The sequence below is a fragment of the Rutidosis leptorrhynchoides genome, chromosome 3, assembly GCF_046630445.1.
Source record: "Rutidosis leptorrhynchoides isolate AG116_Rl617_1_P2 chromosome 3, CSIRO_AGI_Rlap_v1, whole genome shotgun sequence".
Lineage (NCBI taxonomy): Eukaryota > Viridiplantae > Streptophyta > Magnoliopsida > Asterales > Asteraceae > Rutidosis > Rutidosis leptorrhynchoides.
The window spans coordinates 426,614,658-426,640,004 of record NC_092335.1 but is presented as its reverse complement, the minus strand read 5'-3'; the positions used below and the strand labels follow the sequence as shown (position 1 = coordinate 426,640,004).

Genomic DNA, 25,347 nt, shown 5'->3' with positions numbered 1-25,347 from the left:
ATGGTACCCTTTATCAAAGAGCTGACACCATTTGTCCCATCATGGCGCGATCGCATAAAAAAAGTAGCTGGGAGTGCTTCCCAAGCTCAACCGGATAAAGCAGTAGGAGAGAATAGCAACTATAACCTGTCTGGAAGCAAGCAGGGAGTGCTTTCCAAGCACAACCAGAGAAGGTAAGAGGAAAGAATATAAATCTACAACCTGTCTGTCCGGAAGCAAGGGAGTTCTTCTCACGAGAGCAGCACGAGCGATCCTTATCCGGAAACAATGGTGTTAAGTAGCCTTGCTGTTTCTCTTAGATAGAAACAAGGTTACTAACAAACATTTGCAGTTACAACAATTCGATATTTCCTCAACAATAGGAGGGAAATGGGATAAGGTTGACCTACTCTGTATTTTCATAACTTCTCCAATAATAAGCCTACATCGATCCAACGAAGGAAGAAAAATGAGATAAGGGTTACCCTTACAAACAAGCTAAAGCAACTGGTTGACTTAACACAAAATGTCTTTCATCAATGCTATAAAACTAGTTATATGAACAGGTTGACTTACGACCATAGGTCTTTTGCCAACATTCATATAGGGTAACACAAAAGCCCTTTTTATAACGGTTTTTGAGCGTAAAATGAATGTGTTGGGAGAGAATGTGGGTTTATACTTAACGATTATATTATTTTAACCCATAACAATAAGTGTTTTGATGATGACACATGCACATAACTAGAGGTGATGATAGACATCTTGATAATAATATACAAGTTCACTAATCTACACTTACTCTAGCAAAACACCAAAATCAAACAAAGCTTAGAATGAAAGTATAAGCTGCACAGTTCGGTCCACAGTCAATCGCAGGTCAGACCGTGGAACCCTGCACCCTGGTTTATGAAACCAGGAGTGCACGGTCGACTCCATGGTCAACCATTGGTCGTCCACATAAGGTTCTGTCCGAATTTTCTACAAATTTAGTTTAACCACTACAGGCTTCTATAATTTATGAAACTCGTTTAAACATGCTTAGAATAGTTACCTAATTTATATCCAAAAGGGTTTTGGTTATTAGAACGCTAATCTTGGTTAATCACACCTAATGACACCTTAATGACGATTTAACCTTGACTAAGGATAACACATACGTGTTATAGGAAAACATATACTCCTAAAATGTATTTAGACATATTTATTATGGTCATCAAGTCCCAACCAAAAGTTGCTCCTTACTTGTACATGTGTTGGACATTAATGTATAAGTATACATTAATATTTCACATGCCACTTTGCAAATAAAACTTACATAGCCTTGGTACAATGCTATTTCATCACTATATGTTTAATCCTAGATTAATTAGTGATCTCTTGCTAGTCATTGCATGAACATTACTTGACTACTTGCTATTAATACATGAGTATTATTTGACTATGTGCTAAATGCTAACTTGCTAGTAGTTACCTAATATAAATGTATGAACTTTGTCTTGCTATGTATTACTAGTTTGTAAACCATAAACTTGTATTTGGACTACTTTGATATATGCTACTTGGATAACAATTAAGGAGTCATAATCTAGTGATCTTAAAAGGATGAAAATCACTAAGGATGAAGAATCATTAACACACATAGAATTTGCTTAAGTCTAGAAACTAGTTTAATAATGATTTAGACTTGATTAACTTGATGTCTTATAACATGCTTAATTGATATTACTTGTTTAAATTGTTAAGACATCATGAACTCACTTAATTAATTCACAAATAAGCTTAAAGATGAATATTAATGTGCTTTGTGATTAAGTGGATTATTGTCATCAATGACATGTTGAGCAACCAATAGGACTTTAGCAAATGTGTTGATTACAAACAAAAGATTATGATAAAACTGAGATTGCCTCAAATGATTATCATAACTTGTATCCAAGAATGTTAGACTTACCACTTTGAACATGACAAGTCACTGTCAAGGCAATACATGCAAGGTAAATGAACACTTATGCATATAGTATTTATATAGGATGTTGGGTATCTTTTGCAGGTATTAAATGAAGTAAAGAGTCCAAAGATTCGAGTTTAAAAATGATTTAAACGGCTATAAAACGGATAAGTGTTTTGGACTGTATCGCCGCGGTCGACCCACAGTCGACCGTGGGCTGAGCCGCAGCACTTATCTCTGCATATAAATAGAAAGACTTGGAGAACCTTGAAGACTTGACCCTCTTGCATGCTTCAACTCAAAATCATCAGATAATCACAAGACCATAACTCATATACACGTGTTTATGATTAGCAAGAGAATTTTTATAATCTCATAAATTGTAGAAGGGGGTTGTAAACTTACTATCACATTACTATCTTTGTGTGTTTACTTAGTATTGTATTTAATCCTTTGAATTATCTGAGGATTGTCATCACCAGAAAGGGTGAGTCTTGTACTTTGTAATCAGAAGCATAAGCTAGCTTAGTTATCTTCTTCCTTAAAGGGAACTAGGAAGTTGATTAATTCCATTGAGGATTAATACTTGTCCAAGGTGAAGACAAGTTAATTTAAGTTAAAGGTAATTTTTCAACGGGATAGAAGGATTAGGTTTGTTGTCTACAAATGAGTACAAGACTTGTAAATCGGATCTCCACCGGATTTGGCAAAAGAGGCTTAGTGAAGCAAAACTCGAGATTAGTGAATTGGGAAGTGGATTAAGGTGGATTAGTTAACATCTACCCAAACCACTATAAATCCTTGTGTTTATGTTCTTTATTTTATATTCCGCATAACTACAAATATAAACACTACACACATTGGGTCTGTGTTGATTAAGTTGATCAAGGATTGTTCAAATCTTGTTGATCATCAAAAAAGTTTTAAAAATCGTATTAAGTAACTAATCACCCCCTCTAGTTACTTACAGAATGTATTAGCCAGGCGAGTATAACATTTTTATCCTCAGGTCTGAAACACAAACTAATCCACGTTATAGACGAGGGGCTACTCTCACTCTATTCACCTCTCCTCTATCAAGTAAGGAATCTTCAAGTCAGCTAAAGCTTTTATTGTCATGTTACTTGATTTTGAGGGTATGGAGCCACGTTGTTCGATTGCCACAGGGCCTTGGGATCACTACTCCCAAGGACCTCGAACTTCAAAACAGTAGCTTTTTCTAGCCAACGCCTTTGGAGCCTCCTAGAACTAGAAGAATCAATCAGTGAGTCTTGTCTTTCTTGACTTGTAGCATCTTTAGATTCCTAACATGGAGTCTGTTTAGAGCTACTTAGTAGAAAGGTTCACTGATCACTTACGTAAATTTAGAAGCATTTTTAAGAGATATACTGTATTACTTCTATTGCTATAACGTAAAGCATGGAGTGTTTCACAAGAGCACTACTACAACCCTCAAATTTTCATTTTTGAAATGACTGTTTTCCCTTAGGGTTTCTTCATGTAATTAATATGTTATTACTATATGAATTATTCAACGTTGAATAAATATTATTTTTTAGACGACACAATATATTAATTAAAGTTTATATTTATTATATAATTAACTTTAGTTAATGTTAATAATTAAACATAAATATATAACATCACTTATATTATATATGTGTTACATATATATATACACACACACACACACATAATATATATATATATATATACATATATATGTATATATATATATATATATATATATACATATATATGTGTATATATATATATATATATATATTAAATAATATACAATGGTACAATATAACAAGTGAAAACTATAATCTCAACAAGATAGCATATAACTTATATAAATTTCACCGCTACTTACAGTCATACTGATGGTGTCTAGGTTTCCATTTGGGATATGGTTGTAGATTATGAAAGGTTACGACTTATAGTCAAACTAAAAGAATCCTGGCTCCTGGTCACATCTGGCCATCCCTTGACTTATTTGATAGCACCGAGGTTTGTTACAAGTTGTATAACATGTAATCATGATTATAGTGGACACGCAAACATTAATAAAACAACTCATAAACAAACTTATGAACCTTATTGTCGGTTGGACAAACTAATGCACAAACTTATATCTCTAGGTTTAGATCCCGGTCTGCTATACTTTGCTCTTATTACCTTTGCGTGATAACTCTTCGCTGTGCTATTTTAAGGTGAATTTAAAGCCCCTTTTTCCTTATTAATTTTTATAACTTGGGGTGAGACACGTGCTACATTTTCAACTATTTTACGCTTTGGACACAAGTAATCAGACTATATGCAACTGATATGCACGAATCAGACGCTTTATTTATGCGGTGTCGTTAGGTCGCAAAACGTCAATTCAGGATATCAACAGAAGAAGTTGGTTGTTTAGCTTATATATGCTTGGCCCAAATCTATTATTCCTTCCTATGGGTTAGCAAGGGCGAATATGACCTAGGGTCGTTCCTTGAGCGGTCGAATTTGAAACAGAGCTTAATCAGATAATTTAGTAACTAAGATTGGGTTTGTACATAATTTAGTATCCAAGACTAGTGGCCAGGTACACCTTGTGTGGAGAGGCAGGATCCTTTTGGTCCAAATAAATTGGCGACTGTTCAGAAAATCCAACAACCAAGTCCAACCGGTTTATTCTAGACACCACTTTATCCGGAATATCAAATTATGTAAAGGCAATAGTTGGGTTGATTTAATTTATAATTGTAATTAAAATATTAAAGCAATATAATTAAAATAAGTTAGCTAGCTAGCATGCAACAGCTAAGGATAGAGAAGTCGTGGTTCACCATGATTTAAGATAACGTAGTGTCGGGATGATTATCAGACACTCCTTGGATATATATACCTTAGTGTGAACACTATAGTTACTACTAAGTGATTTTCCGATTAGCATGTCACGAGGAACTAGGCTTTGAAGATTCTGATTGGATGGACTATGCTCAACTCCTGACGCTTTATCCGGTTTAAGGATATAAGCGGCCCACATTGGGTGCAATGCATACCTTGGGCGCACGAATAAAGTAGCATAGCCATATACATATAATATCTAACCTTTCTTAACAACTTAGTATATCACCTAAGTGAGTGGTTATGATTGTGTTTCGAATCCTTTTCTGTCAATAGTTTGGTAAAATCTAAGGGTTTGTAGACAAATTAGAACCTCTGATAGTTCTTAGTCATCCTTAAAGATTTATAAGCTTAGTTTGTATTGTAGTGCGTTAAACTCCCTTTTATGACGTAAACCAGCCCTTACTTAAATCTACCAAATAAATCCCTTAGTTATCCACCATGTACTAGACTTATAGTGGTTCTATAGCTTCTAACCTTGACCATGCTCAAGTGGTCCTATAGTACATCAACACTGTACTCTACTGTTGCAACAGTATTTCCTCGAGTCTTATACTCTTGACCAATGTCTTGATCTGGTCCTACGGTAATTCCCCATGTACTTTATAGTATTTCCGATGGGTTCATACCTTGACCAATGTATAAACACAGATAATTAATTACCTTATAATTGTCGACTTTATACAAGGTTTTAATCACGTTTATTGGGGGAAGGACGATAATAACGAGGTTTAATATCATAAACAGAAAGCAAGTACGAAACGATAATCATCCCTAACTAAGATTATTAAATCATGGCAAACAATCAAGCAATTACTCACACATCATGGCAACAAGCATTTCTAATATTAATAAATCACAAACATGTAACAAGAATATTATAATTAATTAATAAAAGAAAGGATAGATATTACCGAATAATGTCGGCAGAATAACACTTGTATTTCTTCATAATATCCCTAGCGTTACAATGCTCGATAGCTTCTACTACTAACTACATACTAATCTCCTATTGATCACTAGAGAGCGACAATAGAGAGATAATTATTTTCCTAATCTCTGTACTTTTCTCTCTCTAGCGACCCGACAAAATCGTCATTAACGGCGCCGTCTACTTAGGTCCCGTTACGTGGTCATAAGTCTTTAAAACAAAGTTTGACCAAAATATGTCGCATTCATTTCATATGTAAAGATGTTTCAAAGTTTACAAAGTAGTTCAACGTCTAATACGATACAACGTTTTTAAGTATAAATGAAACTTATGCGACACGATTTAATGTAAAGTCAAAAGACGCTCCATGTATGCAAGTATACTCGACATCCAAGCAAGTATCAAAAATAGTGAGCGGAAGCATGTAACACATATCGTTCAAGGACCTGAGAAAAACATAGAAAATCTGTCAACGTAAGCGTTGGTGAAATCATAGGTTTAGTAAGTGAGTATGTAAGTAAGTAAGTTGAACCACAAGATTTATAACATTGAGATAATAGTAATACATTCTAAAAGTTGATATCACGAGCACCCAATTATCAAGACTTAACTAACGTTACCCCATCACATAGTGTTAGAACCTACACTTTATTCTCGAAAATATATTTCATCCACATAACGGTAGCGAACCGTTCGAATGAGGGTATGTCAAACCCGTATGGCCACACAACATAAGTTCTCGCTTACACCCGGCAAGTGTAATTAATGATAATCGAATTGAGGCATTTTTGTTCTAACTAGTACGTAGAATGTTTGTTTTCGTACTTGTGTTCACTTTGTATAATGAAACGTTTATGTTTTCTCATCCCAATGTAAGTATAAAAGAGTAAAAGTGGGACTATGATCTCACCTTGAGTGTACGAATATAAATGTACTTCATAAGTAAATGTGTGCAAAGAACGAATGCTAGTCTCGACCTAAACAAATAGGTTGTATCAATAACGGTAAACATGGTCGGTCAAAATTGTTCAATTAGTCCTATGGCTCGTTACGACTCGATTATATATAGCATGTGGATCACGTTGTCAAGTTTTATGCAAGATACAAATATAAAAGCATGTTAGGACGATTGCATAAGTATTCGATTAAGTTTGAATAAAAGTCAACTTTGGTCAAGTCAAAGTCAACGAAAAAGTCAACACATTTGGGTCGGGTCTCGGACAATTTTTATGAGTTTTATAATCATATATGAGCATGTTAGAACAAGTTGCATGTTAATCGGAGGTGCGTAGCATAGTTGGAATTAAACGAAAAATGACCAAGTTGGACAGTCCCTGGCAGTTCATTTGGACGATGTCCAGATTGGCTGGACGGCATCCAGTAATGAAGGACTGGACGGCGTCCAAAGGCTGGGATGGCGTCCAAATACCTGGGCAGTTGCAGTTTGCTGAAATTTCACAAGTCTCGAACCAAAACCCAAACAATCACAATTTGTGAACCGAAAATACTTAACACATGTATCTTATATCATTGGAAAGGTATTTTGACAAGGAAGACAACTAATTACATATCATCAATCAAGCTCATCATTTACAATAACCAAAACAGCATTGAATGTTCATCATTTATACATCCAAGATCATAAATGCAATTTGATGATTCGGGAACTTACTACCTACATATAATACGCCGTTTCGTAGGAAATTACGTATACAATACAGCTAAACACTTACCAATAACATTTCATGGCATTCAATGCATCAAAGGTTCATATTTAAGTCTAACAATCCCTAACCAAAATCACAAAATCAATAATCATGTTAGTGAAGTTTTCTTAATCAACCTACACATCAAATTGAAGCTAATGATGCTAGTAACACATTTAATACATGAACTTTAACATAACAACAACATTTAATCATCCAAAACTCAAGATTAAACACATACTTTTCAAGTTCAAGCTAGTTATACTAAAACAACATGATCGAACATACAAATCATGAATTCATGTTAGACTTGAGCCATAGATACTAATTAACACACTTTTAAGTTTAAAAGATCAAGAACAAGAAACTTAGTGTTTTTATAAAGTTATCCAAACGAGATGAAGTTGGTATGGATTCGAAGAGGAAGATGCGAGGATTCCGAATATGTAATTTGTTTTAGTTGGTGCTTGATAGATCTAATTTGGATGATGAATTTGTGTTTGAGGGTTTGAGACTATAAAAGTGGAAGTAAGAAAAGAGAGAGGAGGTTGAAGATGAAATGAATGAGTGGTGGAAAATGGGTTGAGTAGTTGACCTAGTCAACTAGTTTGCCCACTTGGCAACTTTGGTCCCTCAAACTTTGGTCCCCTTGGGCGTGGTTGTGAGCTGAGGATCTGAAGGTAGACTAAGTCAGAACCATCTTCTGCTGGATTCGAATTGGTCTTCTTGAAGTGTACTCGAGCTCATTATGGCGTTCTCATCCTCCATACACCATCCACCAATAACTTGCAATGAAATAATCAATGGATTTCCTTGTCGTTTCATCATTATTCAAAGAGTCTCCACCACAGGAATCAATAACTGTCTATTACTTATAAAAATGGAAAAGATTAAACCTAGACATGTGATTAAGCTTTAGGCCATAGACTCACTGATTTGCGTTTTGATGAAAAAGTTATTTGAAAACTTGAGGGTTTCAAAATTAGGTTTTTGAAAATTCAACAAATCAATGTATGACTAAAAAGCTTAATCACACACTTAAAGTGTTGACTACCTTTAAATTTAAGACTTTTGAAATAATGTAGCAATTAATGCATTTAAGCTCAAGAAAAGTAGGAGAAGTGAATTCGTCCTAAGAGACGTTGAAAATTTTATTTTAAGTTTCACTTTCTCATTTATTCAATTAACCTAATTATCCTAATCTAACTACTACTAAAGCTATAGAAAAATAAACATACGGGTTGCCTCTCGAGAATCGCTTGTTTTTGTTCGAGTCACGAGCCTGACTCTAGCCTTATTTATCAGGAACTCTAGGCGTCTCCCTTGCATCCATCAGTAGACACAAGAGGTAATATTAGAACATACCGAAAATATTGAAGCGGAAATAGAATAAGGTATGTGCAGTGAGAGGAGAAGGTGGTTCGAAGTGAATGATTTGTTTAACTTGAGGTATAACAAAGCTATCAACTTCTTCTTCCTCCTTGATTGGTACGAGATGGTCAAAGGGGTCCTCATCACTCCATGATGTGTATGTCATTATGTATTTGAGTGATGGTTTATAGGGTAGCCCCGACGCAAAACTCGTCTTTCTTCTTTGTGACTTCAGGTTGGTCATAATGTTGTACTCTAGGCATGGAGGTGGGACAATGTCCATTGACGTCTCCAATGTGGTAACAACATTAACAACTACTTCGATGCTAGAATCCTCCATCTCCTTCTTCTCATCCGGGCTCTCCATTCCAATTTCTTCATCCACCTCCTCGTCACTCTGGTCGAGAGATTCAAGTATAATTGGTTCAGAGAGTTCTTCTAGAACGAAATCCTCTCCAGTCATTAAAAGATCAAAATAAGGTGGGAATGAAGATTGGATTGGTGTGGAGTGGTTATTCTTCTTGTCTTCTACTTCTATCTTCTTCTCTTCATTCTTATAATAGAAGGTGACTTTCCTAGTGGAGATGGTATTTACTTCGGCGTTCCCATCAGAAGGACATACAGACTCATCGATCGTGAAAGTGACTTCTTTTCCACGGGCTCTCAAGGTGATAGTCCGTGAATAAACGTCAGTGATTGCTTTGGCTGTATTCATGAAAGGCCTTCCTAAGATGATAGGGGTTTTCATGTCTTCTTTATAGTCCATAACCACAAAGTCAGTCGGAAAGAGGAATTTGTTGACCTTAACCATGATGTTCTCAGCTATTCCCTTAGGATATCTAGTGGATTGGTCAGATAGATGGATGCTCATTTTGGTAGGGGTAAGGTTTTCAATTTTGAGTCTCTGGAACAGTGAGTAGGGCATGGGATTGATGCTGGCACCAAGGTCAGCGAGAGAATAGATAGTACCAGATTGGTAGATAAAACAAGGAAGGGTAAATCGTCCAGTATCCCCTAGTTTTTCAGGAAGAGTATTTAAGATAATGGCTGAACAATCCGCGTTCAGCGGGGCATTGGGTACTTCGGGTACCTTATCCTTGTTTGATAGGAGTTTCCTAAAATACTTCTTACTATGAGGATTTTTAGACACAGTGTCCAAAAATTTACCGTCAAGCTTGAAAGATTTCATCTTGTTATGTCTTTGCTTGAGATGACCCGGGAATGGAATGGGTGCTTTCCCAGTAGGTTTAGGTGATGACTCAATGACTACTACCGAACGAGTATTAGTTAGTTTCTCCTCCTTAGAAGAAACTGAAGGTTGGCTATGTGCCCCCTTTGAGTCATTTTTAAGACAACCTAGAGAATCAAGACGCTAATTTAGCTGGCTTATTTGATTTTCAAGACTACTCAAGTGATTAGTCATGACTAAGTCAGCTGCATCTTGTCTTGCTATAATCATGTGGATGATTCGCAGTAGGATATCGTCTAGACTTGTCTCTAGTGGGGTAGTGGGTTTAGTGGGTAGGTTGTGTGGATGAGCTAGGATCTTATCGGATTAGACAACAGAGTCCTCACATTCAGCCTCATATACCTTAGCTGGATGTGGGTCTGTACAATTCTGGCATAATTGCACTTAAGACACATGTTGCGGGAGTTTCTTTAGCTCACCGACTTCTTTGGTGAGGTTTTCTATTTGGTCCAAGAGAAATTTGATGGTTTTATTTTCGATAGGATCGAAGGCGGAAAGCGGTGTTGCTGATGAAATTTGCTCTTCCGTGTTCCAATCATGATGGTGCATAGTCATCTCCTCGATCAATCTCCAGGCCTCGTCAGCAGTGAAGTTCATGAAGTTACCCTGAGAAATAGCATCAAGAGTAGACTTGTTGTTCCGTTTCAGACCTTTGTAGAAGGTCAAAATTTGATCAGAGCTCTCAAGACGGTGATTTGGGCATCTTCGAAGCAAGTGTTTGAATCTTTCCCATGCAGTGTAGAGTGATTCATCGCAAGCTTGTTGAAAGTTTACGATGTCATTCCTAAGTCTGATTTGTTTTGATGGGGGAAAGTACTTGATTAAAAAAGATGTTGCCATTTCCTCCCATGAGGTGATAGAGTTGGGTTCTAACCCCTCAAACCAGGTTTGTGCATGAAGAGTTAAGGAATAGGGGAACAGATACAGATGAACTACATCTTGTTCAACCCCGTTTTGCTTATATGAGTTGGATAAGGAGAGGAATCTATCTAAGTGAGAGTTGGGATCATCAATTGGTAAGCCATGGAACTGGCAATAGTTGTGAATGAGTTGTATGATGCTATGCTTAAGCACAAAAGACGCTCCGTTAACCTCTGGATAGAGTATCGGTCCTCCTCGTCCTTCTAACGAGGGATTGGTTATGTCAACGAGAGTGATGCGTGCGGTCATCATCGAACTATCGGCAGGTAAGTGTGGATCTCGTCGGATGGGTACAATGTATGATATCGGATAGAAGAAAGGATGTGTCAGAAGAATTCTTAGCGGTCTAAGTAGGTTAAACCATCCTAAAGGTTCACTAATAAGGAAGTCCATTATAAACTATTTAATTAAACTAAATTAAGCTAATATTATCTAACCTAAATACGGTAAACTAGTAACTTCTGACACAGCTAGACTCATTCAAAAGGGTCTCTTAAAAACTAACTAATCTAAACACGCTCCAAATCGTACTACCGCTCCCCGGCAGCGGCGCCAAAAATTAACTACTACCTATGATATGCACGAATTAGACAGTTTATTTATGCGGTGTCGTTAGGTTGTAAAACGTCAATTCAGGATATCAACAGAAGAAGTTGGTTATTTAGCTTATATATGCTTGGCCCAAATCTATTATTCCTTCCTATGGGTTAGCAAGGGCCAATATGACCTAGGGTCGTTCCTTGAGCGGTCGAATTTGAAACGGAGCTAAACCAGATAATTTAGTAATTAAGATTGAGTTTATACACAATTTAGTATCCAAGACTAGTGGTCAGGTACACCTTGTGTGGAGAGGCATGATCCTTTTGGTCCCAGTAAATTGGCGACTGTTCGGAAAATTCAACAACCAAGTCCAACCGGTTTATTCTAGACACCACTTTATCAGGAATATCAAATTATGTAAAGGCAATAGTTGGGTTTATTTGATTTATAATTGTAATTAAAATATTAAAGCAATATAATTATAATAAGCTAGCTAGCATGCAACATCTAAGGATAGAGAAGACGTGGTTCACCATGATTTAAGATAAAGTAGTGTCAGGATGATTATGAGACACTCCTTGGATAGATATACCTTGGTGTGAACACTAGATTCCCTACTAAGCGGTTTCCCGATTAGCATGTCACGAGGAACTAGGCTTTGAATATTCTGATCGGATGGACTGTGCCCAACTCCCGACACTTTATCCAGTTTAAGAATATAAGCGGCCCACATTGGGTGCAATGCATACCTTGGGCGCATGAATAAAGTAGCATAGCCATATACATATAATATCCAACCTTTTTTAACACCTTAGTATATCACCCAAGTGAGTGGTTATGATTGTGTTTCGAATCTTTTTCTGTCAATAGTTTGGTAAAATCTAAGGGTCTGTAGACAAATTAGAACCTCTGATAGTTCTCAGTCATCCTTAAAGATTTATAAGCTTAGTTTGTATTGTAGTGCGTTAAACTCCCTTTTATGACTTAAACCAGCCCTTACTTAAATCTACCCAATAAATCCCTTAGTTATCCACCATGTACTAGACTTATAGTGGTTCCATAGCTTCTAACCTTGACCATGCTCAAGTGGTCCTATAGTTGTTGAGTCCCCAAAATAATTAAGGATTTAATTATGACAAAACTGTAATTTATTTGTACTAAAATGTTATGTGCAGCCAGCACAAGTTTGTTTATGTATAGACAGCAGATATTACTGTGTCGAGTGTTTAGTTTGCTGCCTAGTCTACCAACACAAGGTAGACAGTATTCTTCAATTAAGAACATGACGTGTACTCAGCAATTCAAGAATATCAATTGACTTAGCAATGAAGAACCAGCATAGCTAGAATGCAGCTTACTATACAAGAAAGCTATGCTCCACTATAAGCATAGTGGTTTCCTGAGTGGTCTACATCAATCGTACTATTCAACAAAAGTCAAAGACAAAGTTGAATAGAAAAGGATACGCGTCGGTGACTGACAAGTGACCTTACATGACCACGTGGGAATGCAGAAGTTTAACGCATGTGCAGACATGTGTTATACTTTGTCAATGCCTAGAAAACACAACATTCTATTTGTTTAAACAAATAGTGGTGCCAAACCGAATTGGGGTGTTCCAACAAATAGCTACCAAAGAGGAAAGAGGAGAGCACGCTCTCTGATGTAGTTGTCCCCACAAGTACAGACATCCTATGTACCAGTGGACAATAGAACAATTACACGGATAATAGGACTAGTATAAATTGATGTATCCACTTTTGTAACAACTAGTGGTGTGAGTTTGTTTATTTAGAGTCCCAAAACGTGTAATAGATTAGAACACACTCTGTAGCTATACTTAGGTAAATCTGTATCAACCAACTATCATTCCGCCAAGGATAATTGTAATTCTTTGTGATTTAATCAATAAAGAATAATTGTTGGAAAATTACCTTTGACTCTATTTAATTTACTTGCTTGAATACTAAATTGCGTTTAACTTTTAAGTTAATTAAAAAGAATTGTATTCCCCCCCCCCTACAAAACTTCTGTTGTTTATCAAGAGACCAACAATAGTACATCAACACTGTACTCTACTGTTGCAACAGTATTTCCTCGAGTCTTATACTCTTGACCAATGTCTTGATCTGGTCCTACGGGAATTCCCCATGTACTTTATAATATTTCCGATGGGTTCATACCTTGACCAGTGTATAAACACAGATAATTAATTACCTTATAATTGTCGACTTTATAAAAGGTTTTAATCACGTTTATTGGGGGAAGGACGATAATAACGAGGTTTAATATCATAGACAGAAAGCAAGTACGAAACGATAATCATCCCTAACTAACATTATTAAATCATGGCAAACAATCAAGCAATTACTCACACATCATGGCAACAAGCATTTCTAATATTAATAAATCACAAACATGTAACAAGAATATTATAATAAATTAATAAAAGAAAAGATAGATATTACCGAATAATGTCGGCAGAATAACACTTGTATTTCTTCATAATATCCGTAGCGTTACAATGCTCGATAGCTTCTACTACTAACTACATACTAATCTCCTATTGATCACTAGAGAGCGACAATAAAGAGATAATTATTTTCCTAATCTCTGTACTTTTCTCTCTAGAATCTAGAGAGAGAAAGTAGAGAGAGAACTAATCTCCTATAGATCACTAGAAAGCGACTATAGAGAGATATTTAGAGAGAGAAGTGAAGAATGGTGTGTGTTGAAATGGTGGGATGAAACCCCCATTTATAGGAAATGCTTGGTGGCAAAATTGTAATTAAATGGCTGAAAAACCCCTGGCAGTCCGTTTGGCAGACCGTTTGGCAAGCCGTTTGCCAAGGTCGTTTTCGATGCCCGTTTGCCAAGGCAAGCCATTTTTGGTGCCTGTTTGCTGGCAGTCCGTTTTTCCTTATGACAAGCCGTTTGATGGATCATAACTTGTCTTTCACCATTTTCGCTCTAGAATCTTCGTTTTAGCTCAGTTTTTTGACGATTCTTGCGCCCACGCGTTCGTAATTAAATATCCTACAACATGAGATTAAGTAAATAAACTTTTGAACCGATTATAAAATAAGTTATTTAAACGCGAGTTAATCGTCTTAGCCGGTTTTGCTCGTTTTTCCTCGTTTTTCATCCGTTTTTAGTGATTCTTGAAACATAGCCTTTGTAATGACAAAATCTACCAAATGAAGCAAATAAATGCTTATTTAAATGATAAAGTCAATTACTTTATCATAAATGGGGCTAATATGAGGGGTAAAAACGTGACTTTTTAGCCAATATCAGCAACCCACACGAGTAGTCTTATTTCATGTTTTTGTACATGCAAAATCCCCACCATAATATCGTCAATTGCTGGTTTTTATTATGCAAACTTAATTATTGTGAATAGGCCTATTGAGAGCAACGTCTCTATCCATTGATCTCTGGTCAATTGGTTACATGATAATGATTACCGACACGAAGTCTAAGTGTCATGTGGTAACTTTTTTAGCTTCGATATTATACGCTCATGGCATTTTTATTTGATATGTTTATATCAACCTTTTTTTACCTAAATCTTGTGGTCTAAAACAACTTGGTTATTATTTATAAACCTATGAATTTCACTCAACCTTTGTGTTGACTTTTTAAGCATGTTTTGTCTCAGGTAACTAACTATGTGCTATATGATGATTGATTGCTGCCTACATGGAGTCCACATTTATCATTTTCTATTTTATTAAACATTATATTTCATTTATTTCATAGTGATGTAAACAATGAATCTTATTTTTTGCTGCAAAAATTATTTATTGTTATTTTAAAATGGTTCATTTAGAGTCGTTCTAGTTATACAATTGTGTTTATGATATGATGAGTCACATTTACACTGGACCACTTTTGGTGGTGTGACAAGTACGACTGGAGAAAGCAGGCAAGTGAAGAAAACTATTTAATATGTCCGACCGGAACATGCAAGGAGTGCTTTACTAGAGGACGACTGTATCTTTCTTTACTCGAGTCACAGTTCTAAGCCCTGAGTGACACCCAAAAAAGGCACAACCTCTGAGCGTTAGGACCATTGGATGTGACCCTTATGAAAGAAAACAAGGCAAGGTCCCGGAGCGTACACCTTACCATTGTATATATATATATATATATATATATATATATATATATATATATATAGTTGTTTTCTCGAGCGGTCATGGTTTATAAATATAAAATTATCTGTCCGGAAAGCAGCAGGGAGTGCATCCCAAGCACGACCAGGTAAAGCAGGAAGAGAGAATAGCAATCCGGAAGCAAGTTGGGGTGCTTTCCAAGCTCCACCAGAGAAAGCAGGAAGAAAGAATATAAATCTATAACCTGTATGTCCAGAAGCAAGGGAGTGCTTCTCACAAGAGAAGCACGGGCGATACCTATCCGGAAACAATGGTGTCAAGCAGCCTTGCTATTTCTATAATCGTCCTCCTCCAAATAAAGTTTCTGTTTATAACCTGGTAATGGAACGTGGAAACATTCGTACTCCTCCCACTAAATTTTTCATGCTCGTTTCTCATTTAAGCATCGGTGTTGAGCAACTCGATCCAGACATCGCTTGCCATCTTTCTTTATTTCAGATGTGGTGCAACGCGCATAAATTTACACCCAAATTAAATCTTTTCGAGAATATTTTTAGCTATGAACGGTTCGACCAGGGTTGGTACTCTTTTAAAGATAATAGTGGTTTTTACTCAGGCACCAAAACGAAAAGTACCTGCGTCTTGGAAGGAGAACTTCTTTTTTGTCGATAAGACGTTCATCTCTTCATCCTGCACCAATGTAGGCACATAACGTTATGGTTTTAATGACGAATTGAACAATGCTCTGCCAATGAGCTCCCAAGAGCACTCAATGTTTGATAAATGTGTGGGGCAATTATTTCCCATGCATATATACGAAAATACCGTTTTATATGCCGGAGCGATCTCCACATGTGTGGGGAAATTATTTCCCATGCATATGTATGAAAATACCGTTTTCATATTTATTTGGAGAGAGTTTACACTTGGGTCTCAATTGTAGCTAGTTTTAATCGTGTGATAACTCTTCTTCTTTCAATTTCGATTAATACAATGTTTATTTATGTTTATTCCTTATGTTTATTTACTTCTTGAATGATCATGAGTAGTTAAATTTGTAGTGTTCACTTAGATGATTGAACTAAGGTGATGGATTGCTATCTTTAGGTTTTATACAATTAATTAAATTGCTCAGATCTTGTTTAATTGATAAATGACCGTTATCTAGGTTAATTGACTAGTTTAAATTGCGGACTTTATTAGTTTTTTAACGAAACTTAAAAGAATTGGTATTCTACTAGGTTATTAAACGTGAATGATTTAGGATTTCGTAAAATCGTATGCGGGAAATCAATATAATTCGACAATTAGCAATTAAACTGTGATGTACTGCGATAATTGTGAAGTTGTGAAGGGAAACCAAAACAACTTAAGTTAGATTATTATCTTGGGTAGTTTTTTGGCGAATGAATTAGTAAACTAGGATAACGACAATTATACTAAGGAATTACAGAGTAGTTAATAAACTGTGAAAGTCGAAAGATAATTGCAATGTCACCATAATTACATATGTTTAAACTGGTTTAACAAGAAATTCTGATTTCAGAGAATAGATTCTAAGTGGATACATATGTCTCTACTGATTTTAGTTCAAATTACTTTACGCATTTTCTTCAATTTATTCGATTTCAACCAAAAACCCCCCATTTACTTAGGATAATTATTAGTTTTGAGATTCTTAATTAAACCGCTATATGTGAAACGAAGTAATCTAATACTTATTAAATTACAATACGAACTAGTTTATTTGTGTGATAATTGTTAGGTATTTTGCTAGTTATTTTAGGGTACGATTTTACACATCACATTCATAGCACGTTCAAGAATTCAAGCATGATGGTTTCAAATATGATCGGGCCACTTGAAAAGATGGCTCTTGTTAATCAACCGATCAAAGGCTTGTATTTCATGGTGGTCAATGTTCCACAGGTACAAAGCTGATTAATTAGGGTACATTCAATGTATTTTGAACTAATGATTATGGTAACTTTATGGCAGAGTCTAACGGTGACGCTAATAACTTAATGGACCCGTTAATGGTTGTGGTAGGAGCGGAAAAAGGTCTTATAGATCTTGTTAAGTTCGGAATATGCACTGAGAAAGCTTTTAGTATGATGTTTAATGCAGCAGTTGAGCAAAGATGATCTCATGAATGGATATAAAATTTTCATGATCCATGCATACTTGTCCACATCTTCTTCTTAATCCTTAATTCGTGATGTTCATTCGTTGTATTCTCATCTAGTTTGTTTAGGTTACTAGTTTGGCATCCTTATCTAAGTGGTTGCTCGCGTGTGTTTTTCTTCCATTCGTGTAATTGTACTCCGAGTTTTCTTTTAATATATAATTCTTGTTGCCTTTCAAAAAAAAAAAAAAAAAAAAAAAAAATGATCCATGCATAGCTGAATAAAATTAATAATATCTATGATTTTTATAGGTTAGTTCTTAAAAAATATTGGTCTTGTTTACAAATTACCTAGACATTATGTTTCATTGTTTGTTGGACCAGGTTATAACTCAATATGTATTAATATGTATTTGCATTATTGTACAAGTCTTAAGGGAAATATTAGTTATAAGAAAAATTGCTAACCGTCATTTTTGTTTTTTTTTTTTTTTTTTTAATTTTTCTAATGTTAGGGTTGCGTTGTCCACTTAAATTAATTGTACATTCTAGTTAGTTATTAATTTTGTGGTGACAATAGTTTGATGTAGATATTGGTATAAGCACGATTTGTGTGAATCTTGTTAACACAAGTCACGATTTGGTGATTTTTTAATTGCAATATTAATAAGTGAATTAAATAGTTTTAAGCTATTTTGTCCTAAATTTATATGGTCATATAAAACTCTAAAATGATAATGTTATCATTAAATTAGTTACCCTTTAATTTTTATAATGAAGATGTCATAATTTTATATTAATTTAATTAAAAAATAATACGAAATCTTTTATAAAAGGAAATATTAATCTCTCCTAAATTATAAAATCTTCTACAGAATACCTAAATTTCAAAGAATATTGTACAACTTTTATATAATAGTATTTTAATTTTTTTTTAAATATTTAAAAGGCATTTGTTATTACTAATAATTATTATTATTATTATTATTATTAAAAATATAAATACTCAACTTTGAGCGAACTTTACTATTATTATTTATCTTCAATATAATAATTATAATTAGAATTATTATATTATTAATATTTAAATATTAATTCTTTTTACGAAATTAGTTACGCTATATATGTATGCGAAAATAATGTCTCTATATATTTGTAAAAACAACAAAAAGTTTCTTAGTCAAACGGGTCATTAAAATAAATGACTGTAGCATTTACATTCACTTAATACGTAAAACATGTCATTAAATTGTTTCATTTAAACAAATCCGTGATTTCACGGGTCATTTCACTAGTATGATTTAAAAATAGATAGGGAGTATTATAATTTTTTTAAAGAAAATGATAACAAAGGCTATGATTAAGGTTGTCATATTAATCTTTATTTCAAAATCGTAACTCTCCTCCTTACCATGAATAATTCCTAAATTTAAACCCTACCATGAATAATATTATTCCTAAATTTAAACAAAGAAAGTTAATATATAAATAGAATATTGATACTTTGTAATTAATTTAAAAAATAGTAAATACGTAATCTTAATCATAGCTTATAGGACTAGATTTATTTAATGTCCATTTTTTTAATATATATCACAGTCACAATTCACATCACAATGAAAAGGAAAAAGTTAAAGAATCGGATATTTAATTTTTCTAGTTGCACATGCCATTTGAGTTGAGAACAGTTTAAGTTAAGCCCACGGGCCATGAAAAATATTTGTTTAACACCCAGGCCCACTAAATCCTTTTTAATCTCACCCACCATCCCCACTCCTCATAATTTGTTCTTTACTGCAAATTTTTAACTTACATTCCGCATGCTTAATTAAGGTTAAGCAAATAACCACCCTACTTAACCCATTATCCTTCACATTGTAATTTTGATCTCGTCCAATTACAAAAATATGAGTAATCTTTTTACGTTTTATTTCTTATTTGGATGGACAAAAGTTTCCGAATGGTGAAGTTCTACTTTAATTCTTGATCAATAACATTATGTGTTGTTGATTTTATAATCTTATCTTATTATGTATAATAACTGCATTAAATATTACATACCTTAACTAATGAAATCTATGCAGCAAGAATCTGATCAAGAAGCTTAAGCGTCGTATGAATGTGTTGAAGGTCGAGAAATGTTCATTTATAAATATACGAAGAAACGACATTGTGCAATTGGCTCGAGAAGGTCATTACCAAAATGTATTTGATATAGTATGTTTTTCTTCAACTCTTCATCACTTTGCTATTTTTTATATAATACTCCGTATAAAAGAGACTGAGATTAGTTTATATTTTTGAGATTTTTTTTAATATTGACATTCCTTATTTTTAGTTTTGGTATTAAATTGAATATGGTAAGCTTAGCATTCACTTTTTTTTATTTTTTATTATAAATTATAAATATTTAACATTTATTTATTTATTTATCATTTAATTATTTATTGATATTACATGATGATTTAATGACTTATTAAGAATTAAGATTCTAGTACTCTGTATAAACTTATATCCTAAATAAAAACGAGTACGTACTTACCACATTAATTGGAGTAACTAAGATCATTAACATAATGGAATCGTATATAATACGTAGTTAATCTCATTAAATTGTACATAGACACGTACTGTAGTTAGCTATGTAAATATGCTTTATGGTTTTGATTGTGGTTTTGTGGATTTAATCAAGGCTATGATTGTATGAAGTACTACTATGCTAGTCTAAAATCTAATATGCTGACTAGTCAATATGTAATCATCCAAGTGAACCCTCAAGGGGTGGTCTAGTGGTTAGGTGTTTGGAAATCTCCAAAGGAGACCAAGGTTCAATCCTCACTACCCACATTTTGAGGGGCTTGTCTTTAAAAAAAAAAAAAAAAAATCATCCAAATGGACATTTTTGCCCGGTGTAGACTCTGATGTCAAATTTGATAAGTTAATCTTTTGAATGAATTTTGAAATTATCATTCTAACATGATAAAGTATAAATTTAGCTGATTTTTTGGCGTTTTTAAAACATCAGGTTGAACAAATTTACAAGGACGAGTGCATGGTTGAAGTATACAACCTTTTGGCTAAATTTTGTCAAATTCTTTCTCATGAAGTTTCCTATGTTTGGCGAACCAAGTATATTTTATCCTAGATCATCAAAAAATATAGATGTTTTTATTTATAATAAAAAACACGTTTTTTCACTAAAAGTTGTTATATTTGTTTGGATTATAGGGATTGCCCTAACAACGTTAATGAAGCAATATCAAGTCTAATTTTTGCATCAACGAGATTTGGAGAGGACCTGCCTGAGCTTATACGCATACAGAGGCTTTTTAGAGAGTTTTTTGGTGAGCGTTTTGAGGCCACGGCTCTCGGTTTACTACCAGGAAATCTTGTCAATTTTCAGGTATTTAAATTCAAGTTCTTATAAATTAGTTTCTCCTAGTTCAAAGTTTTATTGATAAATGGAATGTTAACTATGTAAAATGATACAGATGAGAGAAAATATTAGAGGAATTCTATCAATGGTAAAAGTACCATATGAAGTGATGTACAAATTGCTTGAGGACATAAGTACAAATATTCTCGGATCAACATCTTTGATCCATATCTATAAATTTCATACTGACCAACATCCACAGGTATGTGTAATCTTTTTTGCAATAAAACCATTGTTCTTATTCTATGTTATCATCAAATGTTTTTCACCATGTACTAATTGCTTTTACGTTACGATGAAGTGCACATTGCGACCATATAGACATATAACACTTGTACATCATATTAATTTGCATAATAGGCAATTGAAGAAAATGATACTCAGCATGCTCCAGCTACGGGTGACCATTCGTCGAATCAGTTTGACTTTGACCATCCTATCGATAACAAAGAAGATTCAGTTACCCATCATGTTGACCCTGAATCCTCGATTGAACGTTCGAACTCTCACGAGCCAGAAGAAATAACATACATTGACAATATTGAAGAGATCAAATCTCCACTGAGAATGGGTGATGTCGAAATAGACCAAAGAGCTTTTATTTTTAAATCGTCACTTGTTTCAAAAAACCATAAAAGTCATCAACTACCAATTGGAGAACCAGGAAAGCGTTCAAGGGCAATGACTATGCCATGTAAGCGTGCGACAAATTTTGAAGATGAAATTAGTATAAGGAGGTCGCAATCTTTTCAAATTCCACCGTCTTCCCCACATGTTCACCCGAAACTCCCGGACTATGATGAGTTAGTTAACACGTTCACTGCTCTTAAGAAAGAGTATCTGCAAAACCACAAAGAGATTTTGAGGTAAACTTGCTATAGAGCAAGTGTGATTGATGTGCGTTCGTTGGAATTTAGTGGTTTATGTTATGGTAGTTTATTTATTTGTTACTCATAAGGAAACAATTTTGTCTCATTAAGTCTGTTACAATGTATAATCCAACTTGTTTATCATATTTTTCCTTCAAACATCCCTGCAGGGCATAATGAAATGTGCTTTAGTGTACATATCATTTTAATAATAATATGATATCCGAATAAAAAAATAGGATTGTTAACCTAAAAAAATCACATATTTACAAGTTTGCTGATATCGTAGGGTCAGAGTAATTTGAACAACCTTGATATGGCATTGTCATAAATTTTGACATGTTGGAGTATTATGGAAGGAAAAGGATGAGAAACATAATATAGAATTCTGTAGTACGATTCATAACGCAAAAAGGACACGGATAGTGAATGGCCTTAGCAAAATATGTTTCAAAGTACAAAAGTACATTTTGTGTTTACAGAAAATAAGCATCAAAGTTTGGCTCAAAAGTCAAATAGTCAAATAAGTCAAAGAAAACATGTTTAGTTGGATTTACCCGATAGTAAACATTGTATTGTATACCTACTAAGAGAGAGAAACTATGTGTGAGAGAGAAAATAGAGAGAGAGTGAGGGCAGGGTCGGCTAGGGTTCAGGGTGGATACAACGGCGACGACTATCAACACCGGTCCAAGTGGTCAAGCAGAAACGATCTGACATCGTACATGTTCTTCAATTTTTCGAGTGACTTCAAGGTAGTTGATCTTTGGAAAACTTTCAAGCCGTATGGCTCGGTAAGGGACGTCTACATTGCTGGGAATTGTTTAAAGGATGGTGAAAGGTATGCTTTTGTCCGATTTGCTGAGGTTAGGGATCCGGATTTCATGTTACGTCGATTAGGAAGCGTGAAGTTTGGTGAGAAACCTATTAAGGTCTTTAGGGAAACAAATCGTAAACCCATATCAGTTGATGTAGGCAACAAGTCAACCAATAAAAGCAATGCTGGGGCTGAAGTTTTTAATCATGCTAGGGATTTCAATGATAGTTATAGTGATGACAGAAGATTTGATGAGTTATTAGGGTTTAAGATGAGAGAGGAAAAGAAAAAAGATGAGATCTTAGGGATGAATGGTGATGACTTACGTAATGGACTGAATCAAAATAAGGAGGATCTACGTTACAAGTTAAACACAAAGAAAGGTTGGGGTGGTGCCTCTCGACCTACTGGTGATGATTGTAATGGGGATAAGACGTTTAATGTTACTGTTGTAGATGATGATTGTAATAATAAAACACTAAAGTATGCGGTAGTGGGTGATGCAATTAACTCAATGGTTCTTAAAAAACTTGAATCAATATGTGCAGATGAAGGGTTTAGTAATGTTCTTGTCAAATCTCTAGGTGGGCTGAGTGTTTTGTTGATATTCAATAACGAAGAGTCTTTTTCAGACGTGATTAATTGATCAAACCATCCCCTCAGAAGATGGGTTCATAAGATAAGCAAGTGGGATCCCTCACTATGGCCTGAAGGTCGTATGGTTTGGCTTCAAATCCAAGGTGTTCCACCACATTGCTGCAATGAAAAAACCTTCATGTCCATTGCCGAGTGGTGAGGCATGATTTATGAGTTACACAATTGTGATCTTGTTAAAGCTAATCGTTTAGATTATGGTAGAGCTTATATTAAGCTTATTTTATTAGTGTAGTTGAAGAGAAAAAGGGAAATATGAAGTCCATTGATGATTCCATTTATGATGATCACAACTCTAACGGGTACAGACAGAGGTTATAAACTCCGACGATATTCCTAGTGATGAGGAACTCATCGGACCTACGGATGAGATTGATGCAGATGATTCGTTTAGTTCACATGATGATGATGATTCAGATGCGAGTGAATACCCAGAATCCGTTCGAATTCAGGATTTCAAACCGAACTATATTAATGCCGATAATCATCCCAAAAGTCCAGTAATAGAAGAAGATCATGAGTCTAATTGCTATGGGTTTGGCTGTCTCTTTGATGGGAACGAGGAGTTTGTTGGGGAAACACAAGTTAATGATGTGGAAAAAGCCAATTCCAAAAAAGATAATAATGACAGACGTCGGGATATTGACGGCGATTTTAATCATTCCAATACACCAATTCATGCTACTAATGTTCCAAACGATGAGGTGGGTTCAAAGGTAATTGGACCAGACGTTTCCAGAACTATTGAGCCTGAGAAAAGTCCTAAACAACCCAATATTAATTTTGGCCCAACAGAGGTTTGAATTGAGACCAACTGTGATAAAGTAAATGATACTCAAGCCCAATATGAAGCTGGTGTTATCGGTGGTGGGCCTATTGATGCAGAGCCCATGTGTGACGTGAATAATAAAAAAGGGATAAATCGAAGGGTCCTGTACAGAAGATAAATTCTAAAAGTAAGTCTCGTCAGTCCAAATCAAAACAAAGTTTGGAAACACGTGATGTTTCCATCTGCAACGACTGTTACTGGGATACGATTGGGAATTGGAAGGCGTCCTCACGAATAATGAAACTAAAGAAGATGGCACGAATTAACAACAAGAATGGTGAGAGGCTTCTCAAGTGTAAGAATTGTTGTAGGAAACATATCCCGAAAAGCAAGTCAAGAAAATCAAGCGTAAGTCATGGGATGAGATTCTTGGTTGGGGGGGGGGGGGGTTCGATAAATGATGTTGGCCTAAGCATCAGTAAGTTTCCTCTTCCAGTCGTTTGTCTTTATTTCAATTATGAAGATCATGTCTGTAAATGTAAGGGGTTTCGGGGTTGCGGGTAAATTTGGTTGGGTTAAGAATTTGTGTTTTAATGAGAAACTGGGGTTGCGGGTAAATTTGGTTGGGTTAAGAATTTGTGTTTTAATGAGAAACCGGATATTGTTGCGCTACAAGAAACGAAGTGTAAGAATCTCAATGATTTTTGGGTTCACCAATTGTGGGGTAATAGTGATGTAGGCTATGTTCAAAAGGTTGCTATAGGTAATTCGGGTGGGTTGTTAATTATTTGGGATAGTAATCGATTTAAGGTTAACTGTGTTGTGAGAGGTGATTTTTTCTTAGCTATTAGGTGTAATTGGGTAGGTTTTGGGCACGATACTATTTTAGTTAATGTATATGGTCCTCATAGTAATGTCGATAAAAAGAAAATGTGGGAAGATCTTGATAAGCTAATGGTGGGGGTTGATTCGGGATGGGTTCTTTGTGGTGATTTTAATGAAGTGTGTGATCAATCGGA

At 34.9% G+C, this 25,347-nt stretch overlaps 1 protein-coding gene across 1 annotated transcript; it reads left to right on the top strand.

The window, feature by feature from the left end:
• LOC139901453 (uncharacterized) lies at window positions 1-22,089 on the top strand. Its single transcript, XM_071884166.1, has 6 exons — window positions 1-173; window positions 19,868-20,000; window positions 20,809-20,912; window positions 21,012-21,186; window positions 21,275-21,421; window positions 21,580-22,089. The coding sequence occupies exons 1-6, from the start codon at window positions 1-3 to the stop codon at window positions 22,087-22,089; spliced, it is 1,242 nt and encodes a 413-aa protein (XP_071740267.1).
• The last annotated feature ends 3,258 nt before the right edge of the window (window positions 22,090-25,347 follow it).